The sequence below is a fragment of the Zerene cesonia genome, unplaced genomic scaffold (genome assembly GCF_012273895.1).
Source record: "Zerene cesonia ecotype Mississippi unplaced genomic scaffold, Zerene_cesonia_1.1 Zces_u001, whole genome shotgun sequence".
Taxonomy (NCBI): Eukaryota; Metazoa; Arthropoda; class Insecta; order Lepidoptera; family Pieridae; genus Zerene; species Zerene cesonia.
This window is the reverse complement of record NW_024045131.1, coordinates 1,840,847-1,850,627: the sequence shown is the minus strand read 5'-3', so window position 1 is coordinate 1,850,627 and position 9,781 is coordinate 1,840,847. Positions and strand designations below refer to the sequence as shown.

Below are 9,781 nucleotides of genomic sequence, written 5' to 3'. Positions count from 1 at the left end.
TCCCTGGCCACCGAGTCCTACTTGGCCTACACCCAGCTGTGTTGCTTGACCCTGTCCGGCGATACCGACTTGTCCCCTTCCTACTTGAGAGTATTGCCCCTGTCCACCGACACCTATCTGTCCGGCGCCGAACTGAGTGTTAACCCCCTGTCCAACAACTCCTGCTTGTCCTCTTCCTACTTGACCGTACTGTCCTTGACCGACTACACCAATTTGGCCTACTCCTACTTGCGTGGCTTCACCCTGTCCAACTACACCGACTTGTCCCCTTCCGTATTGCCCTTGGGATCCGACACCGATTTGACCTCTACCGCCTTGGGCGAATTGTCCCTGGCCACCGATCCCAACTTGACCCCTTCCGACTTGAGAGAATTGTCCTCGTCCACCAGTTCCTATTTGACCGATTCCAACTTGTCCCACTTGTCCACGGCCTCCGAGGCCATACTGACCTTGTCCGCCTTTAGTAAATTGACCTTGACCGCCCTTGGTGAACTGTCCCTGTCCAGATATCTTTGGAACAAACGGAGTAACAGTTGTTGGGAATCTTGACACTGGAGATGATCCGAATGATGGAACTGTTGGTTTTGGTGTAGTCCTGTTTAAAAGAAAACATTTAAATAAAATATATAATTTACACATAGAGTTATAACAAGATACCTATGTAAATAAATATGCACTTTAGTCTAATTGGATAACATGCGATATAAGGATAATAAGCCAAGAGCAAAACATACGTGCAAAGAAACATGTATTGGTATATTTACTTAATAATCACAATTTGCATGAGAACAATAATAATTAATAAAAATAAAAAATAAAACTAAACTGACTTCGGCTTATCTGAACTAGACTATATCAAAATATAACCACACAGAAGGCACCAGCTTTCAAATAAGAAGTGAATCATCCATCGGTTAATCCACTCAAACCCAGAAACAAAACACAATATAATCGAGACTTCTTTGTTTTTTTAAATTTCTCGACAATTGCACAATCCGTTGAAGTCGGTTGATGATGACGTCAGAGCAACAAAACAACTAAAATCGACTTCAACTCACATGAAGTTACCCAAAATGACCGATCCAGTTGTGGGTGGCGTTACGGGTCTGATGTTGTTGGAGCTGCCTCTACTGTCCGGAACGTATTTCCCGTCATTACCGCCAAACACCCCGGGAACCCATTTACCAAGCTGGTTTGTGGGCCAAGGGTCCGTGTAGTAGGGGTCTCTGCAGCATTTACCGATGCGACCGGTCTCAAGATCTCTGCAGTCCTAATAAGAAAGTAATCATTAATATAAGCAGATGAAACCGAAAGAGTAAAAGAAATTCGATTGCTGAGACAGTAACGGGGGTGGCCGAGAGGCTAGGCGTCACTACAGTTTGGTAAAAAATGCAGCTTCGAATCCCACTTTTTTATATTCTGCCGAATTTTAAATCCTGCCGATCCTATATATATTATATTTATTGTATTGACAATTAAGTATAAAAATAACGTATTTAATAAATGTATTTAATTAAGTATAAAAATAACGTATTTAATAAATCAATTAACCGATTGTAATTATGTCATTAATATCAAATAACACACCATCTAAAATGCACCTACCCAATAAAAAATGAAAGACATGACACAATTTTCACGTTAGCATTAATTACATTGGAATTACTAACCGCAACATATAAATATAAAGAACGTATATAATGTTCTAGAAAATTAAGCAAGTTTCTCAAACAGACAGCGATGACATTATAATTAATGATTTCGTATTCACAACCACTGCTGATGCCTAAAATCCAATACGGTCTAACAAATTTAATAATTGCATTTCAATGTCCACACTACCGTCAATTGATGTTATTTATCATTAAAATAATTTATTATTATAACTGCACGCTTATTTTTACAAGTCAATTAAATAAAAAAGGTTTTATATGTCCGTTGTCTACAAGTAAATTCCTGAGTAAATAAATAATAGTCAATCGAACATACAAAATATTATTATCGTAATCAAAAATATCGGATTACTATTTGCTTATTATAACATATACGTTTATTATAAATAAAGACTTAATCGTATTTACATGATGTTTTTTTAATTCATATTTTACTATATATTTCGAAAGTTACTCCTCTGTCTGTATGAAGTCCGGCAAAATCTTTTTAATATCAAATAGCTTTGTTAAATAGAATGCGTTCTTAGCACGCGTCAGATCGCTAATCTGACGCCGCACTGTAACGCCAAAAGCCGTTCTACCACGAGGTAATATATCGCCAAACAGAGTGACAACGCTCTGACGCGCTAAGAACGCGTTGTTTCTGAGGAAATCACGCGTCAGATCGCTAATCTGACGCCGCACTATGACGCCGAATCGAGTTGTACTGAGCGCTATGTAGGTATACCCATAAAATCAGGTACACCCCTAAAAAGCTTATATCAAATAAATAACTTACGGTCAATGGCACTCGGTACGCATCTTGGTCTCTCGTCAAAATGACAGATGTGTTGGAAATAACTCCTTCAGCGGTACAGAACTCAACTGGTGTACATTTGAGAGCGGCTGCGCAGCCAGCGGGGATCTCATCTGTAGGAAGTAGAGGGTAAGATTACCTTTTGAGACAAATAACTATAAATATAGATTACACTACTTCTGGTTGCATGGGACATGGGTCATTAGATTTTGAAGTTATCTTACATTGACGCCTCCTTGGTACAGTGGTAAACGCGTGAGCGTAGAACCGAGGGGTCCTGGGTTCGATTCCCGTTGGGGACAAAAAAAAATGTCTCGGTCTGGCAGGACACAGAAGGCTGATCACCTACTTGTCCATAAAGAAAATCGATCAGTGAAACAGATGTATATCATCTGCCGATACCCCAATAGGGGACACGGGACTTCACTTTTTACATTATAGAAAATGTATATTTAACCGAGATCAATTTAATTTAAAACCACGATTAGACTTAATCAAACTTATATAAAGAACAAACACTTACTAGGCACAAAAGGAACAGCTGGAGTAGGTTTAGGCCTGGGATTTCTTGTCTCATCAAGAATAATGGAACCTTCATTATAAACTGGGTTCGGTACGATGGTCTCCCTGTTGATAGTCTGTTCACCAATCGGTGGCAAGTAACCAGGTGCTGATGTAGATGTAACAACTGGAGGGATGTACGGTTTAACTGTTGGAATGATTGGACGAGGAGTGGACACTATGGCTGGAGTAAACGCTGTGGTGCTGACGAGGTTCGTTCCACTGTTAATGTTATCTACAGGAGGCAGATACGGGATACCGGGCTTCAGACCGCTGCCAATTGATCCGGGGCGATAGATTCCATTGTTTTCGCTGCCAGCTGAGAATGAGTCGGTTTCGATGAAGTTGTTCTGGCTGGTTACATCAGGGATGATGGGCGTTACTGGCGTGACTGGCACGAAAGCGGATGCCACTCTGTCTACAGATGCTGTGGAACCAAATGCGTTGGATGATTGGCCGAAGATGCTGCCTTGGCCAAATGATGAACCAAGATTTCCTTGGTTGATCGATGCGACTTCGAGCCTGCAGCAGATTTCTGTGCGGAGATTGCAGTATTGCTTCTGTAACAAAAAATATTTGTGTTATTGTTTGAAAGTCTATATAAAACTAGACTCGTCCCAGCTCCGCCCGGATATCGTTCCTGTTTCATCCCAAGGGAAAGTTAAATCGCGATAAAAAGTATTCTATCACCAAACTCAGCTCATATTCTGTCTGTATACCAAATTTCATGAAAATCCGTTCAGTAGTTTCAGCGTGATTGACGGACAAACATCCAAACAAACAACTTTCATATTTATAATATTAGTGTGATTAGATAAGTAGTGTTTTCATGTCTATGAAAACGTAGTTTATACCTCTTTTATTGCATTTTAAGTTTTTAAAATAAAAACTATAAATTTTCTAGTTGTATTTTTGTGAGCTCCCACCGGGAATCAAACCCAGGACCCCTCGTTTCTTCACTCGCGCGTTATCACTACCAAGCAGACCGCCAATTCTAATCAATTATATATCGGTTAATTATAACATTAGTATGGATATTCAACAGTTAAAAAGCATTCCTAATTGGAAGGTGTTTAGATTGCAACATAAATTTCATGGTCAGATTATAAAGAGGTTATGAATTTTAAATTATTAAACTAGTAATTCCGTAGTAATTGAGATTGTAACCGGTGGTAAATGTTAAAAACTGTTTAAAACTGTCACAGTCAGCAATGGAGCTGGTGGGACGCCTGATGGTAAGCACTACCACCGCCCATTAACATTTGGAGAGGTGTGCCTACTTTAAATTGGGAAGGGATTGAAAAAGGATTCACGAAAGGAATAAAGGAAAGGACTGGGAAGGGGAAGGAATAGGATATGGGCCTCCGGCTCCCCCACTCACCGAACGAAACGCAGCAGTATGCTATTTCACGTCGGTCTTCTGTGGGGGTGTGGTATTCGTGCCGAAGCGTGCTTGACTACCACATACTAAACTGTGTTATGACAATTCAAAAGTGCTTCTTTAAGAAGTCTTATCTTATTGAATAAATAGTTGTTTTATTTGGAGTAGTTATCGTTTTTTGACAACTTTCACGGGTAGCACGCGAGTGACGCCGCGGGTTACAACTATTGTGTATTATAAGAAAACATAGTGAGTTATAATCACTACATAGTAAAAAACAGTCACATTCTCTGTCTGTCCCTATGTCTCTATGTATGCTTAATCTTTAACACTACGCAACAGATTTTGATGGGCGTTTTTTAATAGATAGAGTGATTCAAGAGGCAGATTTAACATCTATTAAACGAATTTTTAGTTTTTTTTATAGCATTGAAATGCTTTATAAATGAGAAATTTTGAAAGAATAGAAAAAATTTGATCACGAGTCGGGATTCTGTGATGATTTCTGTGATCCTGCCTCGTGATCAAATTTTTTCTATTCTTTCGAAATTTCTCATCTATTAAACTACTCCGAATTTAACGCGTGCAAAACCGCGTGCAAAATCTAGTCTGTTATAAGTCATCTTGTTAATATTTCGTAGTATTAAAATTGAGGTCATCTTTGAATTACGTCCTAATATATTTTTTTTTTACATAATAAAAATAAAGAAAAGAAATTTCCACGCGACTGTAACAAATCGTTTTCGATAAGAATTTGTCTTCAGTACGATGCAATAAGGGACAGTGATGTAACGTCGCGTGCATTGGATAATGAACTCTAATCGGCTGGACGGAGGAACCATTTTACATTGGACACTCCAAGAGGTCACTTGTTGACATACATCGTATGAACTTGTTAAGGTACAGTCGTGGAAGTAAGTGCTATTGTAATAAATTATTGATGAAGAATCGTTGTGAGTGTTTTGATAATGATATATTGACGATTGTTTACTTTGATTTTAAGCATCATCATCTGTATATCCGATTTAAAATATAGATATACTAACAAAAAAGTAATTTAGCTAAGAGCGTAAATTTTTTAATATAATTCTAATTCATAAGGATATGTTATAATGCTAACGTAAATAATAACCATTTGATTCCAGTTTGGGACATATCAATATCCAATTATGGAAACAAATAGAAAAAAAAACAAAAAAAATTCACTTCCAAAAAATATGTGTTCTATTTTTTCTATGACCAAAAGACGAAAAATCATAAATTCAAATGCAATTCCCTTTCCTTACATCAACACTCAACAAAGAAACCATACATATATTGATATAACCATACATTCATTCTTTATTTTCGTCAGAAAAAATTAAAAAAAAAAACATACTTTCACTTTTCTACCCAACTGTACTCATTTCAAATAGTCACAAGTTCGACGCTCTATCTATTCATCAACGTCTAACATATGCGTAATTAACAACTGATTTACATGACGTAAGCAGTTTAACCGACTTAGCTAATGAGGTATTCATGATTAATGACCCCCGGACCTCGGTACATATTAACGACGTAACTTTCAAAGTAAAAAACAACCGCCAAATAAAGATAAAGAGAAAGATAAAAATTAAAATAAAATTGATATGTCAGTCAGAATCAACATTTAATTTGTTTGAGTTTAATTATTATGTATTTAATTTAATTTTTAATTCACAAATAAAATTAATTAAGCTAGAGTTCAAACTCCCACAAAAATAATATTTAGCCTACGTCCCATTTAAAATACGGGCAAAAATAAAGTATACAATTTGAACTAAAGATAGTGTCATGATTAAAGTATTTACAACTTTAATTAAAAGTATTTAACGTTAAAAGTTATGACATTAACTGAATTCATAAAAAAAGAAAATTTAAGAGAAATTTGCCAAGAACCGATCCTTAAATCACATATAAATTTCACAATATCCCTATTAATATATAATAATATTCATTATAAAGTTAATACGTCAATTCTGTATACCTTAAACATTAAATATCTCTAATGTCCTACTCACTGACAATATCCTATGTTTACCTTTTCAAACCCTGAGAAATAGGCATTTTCGCAAATGTATATTGCAACACTGGCTGTCAAAATAAATCAACATGGCGTCAATCTACTGACAATTTATTCGAACCACAGATAAATCTGAATACAGATAAGCTATGATTCTATGATATAATATAATGTGGGTAAAATTTACTGTAATATGCATACATAAAATGCAAAAAACGTCAACCAAAGCTTATTGTGTCTTTATGACACTGTTAAAAACGAAAATAAACTATTTTTTTATTTTTGCTTCATTTTATCTCGTGCTATGAATGAATTTGTATTATATTGTAATACATAGTCCTATAACATTGTACCTTAAATACTAGCTTTACACATACCGCCGCTTGCAAGGTTTACAGAAACTAAAATAACTATTTTTTCATCTAAATCTATCACTATCAAATTTTATACAAATCTGCTGTATAGCTTTTGAGAAGTCTATTCTATCAAAATGTTAATATCTATCGTTTTTTCTGTCTGTCCGTATGTATACTTAAATCTTTTTAAACTACGCAAAGGATTCGATTATTTTTTAATATAGAGTGATTTAAGAGGAAGGTTTATATGTATAAGTATTAAACTACTCCGAATTTAACGCGTGCGAAGCCGCTCGCAAAAGCTAGTTTACTATATAACTAGCTAGGTGAGTACTATTTGATTAAGCAGTTATGTCGATAATAAAATAAATAATATGCTTATATGTGGGGAAATAAAGTTAAATTATCTATGTATTTGATTAAGTTATCAATAATTGCATTATATATTTAGTAGGTATTATATTTGAGATAAATTCGATCCAACAAATTGGTATATTAATTCTACGAATCATTCAAAGAAAATCCTATCCTACTAGCCTACTTTCTATCCTACTAAGATTTTAAATGCGAAATTTAATTTGTTTAGGTGTGTCCGTCAATCACGCTGAAACTATTGAACGGATTTTGATGATGTTTTGTTACACAAACAGGGTATGAACTGACTTGGGTGATAGGATACTTTTTATCCCTATTAATGCTTGGGATAAAACAGGAATCTTGATATCCGGGCGGAGCCGGGACGTGCGTGTATTAAATGATAATGCATATAGCATCACTAGCTGGAGCCCGTGGCTTCACTCGTAGTACCTGCTTAATAGGTAGCCGATGTCCAAACCCAGACAATAAACTATCAATGTACCATACAAATCAAAACAACTGATTTTATATTATACTAGCGGTCCGCCCCAGCTTCGCCCGTGGTACATATATACCCTAAAGCCTTCCTCAATAAATGGGCTATCTAAAACTGAAAATTTTTTTCAAAACGGACCAGTAGTTCCTGAGATTAGCGAGATCAAACAAACAAACTCTTCAGCTTTATAATGTTAGTGAAGATTGGTTGGATAAAAAATGCTAAACTAAAACCAAATTATTCGTTATAATTTTAATTATTATATCGAATTTAATTGATTTAAAATTGCATCACAAAAATCTAACATTATTTGAACATAGAATATGTTATAAATTCAGCAATATCATCCAAAATTATTGTCAAAAATAATATATGCTGGCAGCCATATTTCAAAATGGCGACCTTTGACAAGTCAGCTGTGATGCAATTGAATTTATTTATTGATTAATAGCGCATTTGGGTATTTAATGTGATTTAAATACTGGTTTTATCATTGATTTATATCTGAATATAAAGAGCCGTTTTTAAGGTGCAGTGCGGTGCATACTTGAAATGTGAATTTTCATATGTTTGTTTCTATACTGGAGTATTATTTGTCGATATATTTGCCAAATACCAAAATTACCATAACTTAACTAAGTTTCAATGGAAAGCACCAGGTTTTTGTTAAAAAAGCGAATCAGAATACAGTTAAAGCGAGCTCCATTTTTTTGCTGTCGGTTAAAAACGAATAGGGGAAGAAATAGTATTTTCTTATGTATGATTTTACGCGAGTATTATACATTTAGTAATTAAAGACTTTTAACGGATTTAAAACGCGATTTATTTATTGTATTATTAACCCGACGTTTCGAACACCTTACAGCGAGCGTGGTTACAGGGAGACTGGACTGGACTGAATAATATAATGAATAAATCGCGTTTAAAATCCGTTAAAAAATCTTTAATTCCTAGTGGCAGTAATGTGAATAAAACGCATTTACGAAACAGTCACCTGTGACATCCAAAGACTGTTTTTTATTAATTGTTAGTCTAAACCTGTAAGAACCTAGGACCAAGCTAAAAGCCCTAACCACTAGACCACAGAGGCGAACACATACAAAGTAAATGTATTTTCGTATGTTTACATCCTCATATCTAAGCACGATCTCTGAAACCTTTAGCGTTTGATCGCAGCCATTTATAATGATATATCATCAATATATTAGAATTATAGTTATATTGTTATCTCAATGCTTACATCTTTAGGACATTAGTTTATTTGTCAGTATAATTCCAATGGCGCTAAGCAATCAATTATAAATACCGTCAGATTACAATCTATCTATGTGAGGTTAAATTGTGAAATTTCTATATGTTAGTTAGATTCGGTTTATTTGAAAACTGTCCAAATATGACATGCGTCTGACGGATATTTGGTAAACTTAAATTACGGCATAAAACGTGATATATTCTCATTAGAGTCTAATGAAACATAATGCATTAATTGTTTTATGTCATAGCGGGCAACTGAGCTGGTGGTTCGCCTGATGGTAAGCGATTACCAGCGCCCATGAACATTTTCTGAGGCCTTTGAGAATGCGAAGCCAGTTTTTAACAGGTATGGAAAGGATTGGTAGTTGGAAAGAATAATAGACTAGACACATAGGTTAGCTTTTACGCAGGCGCTACGCGAGGAAAGCAGCGGATTCCAGCTAGTTTACTATCATCCACCAGTAACTTTCTTAATTGGTTACGTATTACCATGTATGATAGAGGATTTGTACTATGCTAAATCAGTCAGTAAGTTATTCAAAGTCATCGTTTTATCGCCAATCTTTTAAATCCGGTCAAGGCTTGCGATATGGCCAGATAGTTTTTATCTAGGGGCCAGAAGGAGGGTTTTGTTTTTCCACGATGGGTATATTATTTATACGTTTATATTTTTAAAGCTGAGAGATGTTATGTGAGAGTTGAGCACGCTTCGGCACGAATGGGATTGGAATTACCATACTCCCATAGAAGTCCGACATGTAATAGTGGCTTGCTACTGTGTTTTACCCTTCCTAGTCCATTCCTTTATTCCTGCCAATCCTTTCCTTATCCTCTACCTCATAAAAGGGGACAACGCATATACA

At 35.6% G+C, this 9,781-nt stretch overlaps 1 protein-coding gene across 3 annotated transcripts in view; it reads right to left on the bottom strand.

The window, feature by feature from the left end:
- The window catches only part of LOC119838111, a 57,841-nt gene that overhangs the window by 18,326 nt on the left and 29,734 nt on the right, over nucleotides 1–9,781 (bottom strand). For 2 of the 3 annotated variants that reach the window (XM_038363925.1, XM_038363926.1), the window contains exons 3-6: nucleotides 2,993–3,590; nucleotides 2,452–2,582; nucleotides 1,059–1,270; nucleotides 27–595 (exon numbers count right to left, since the gene is read on the bottom strand). In XM_038363925.1, coding sequence (XP_038219853.1) covers nucleotides 27–595; nucleotides 1,059–1,270; nucleotides 2,452–2,582; nucleotides 2,993–3,590 — 1,510 coding nt within the window. The remainder of the gene's footprint in view (nucleotides 1–26; nucleotides 596–1,058; nucleotides 1,271–2,451; nucleotides 2,583–2,992; nucleotides 3,591–9,781) is intronic. The other variant, XM_038363927.1, reaches the window with a different exon arrangement.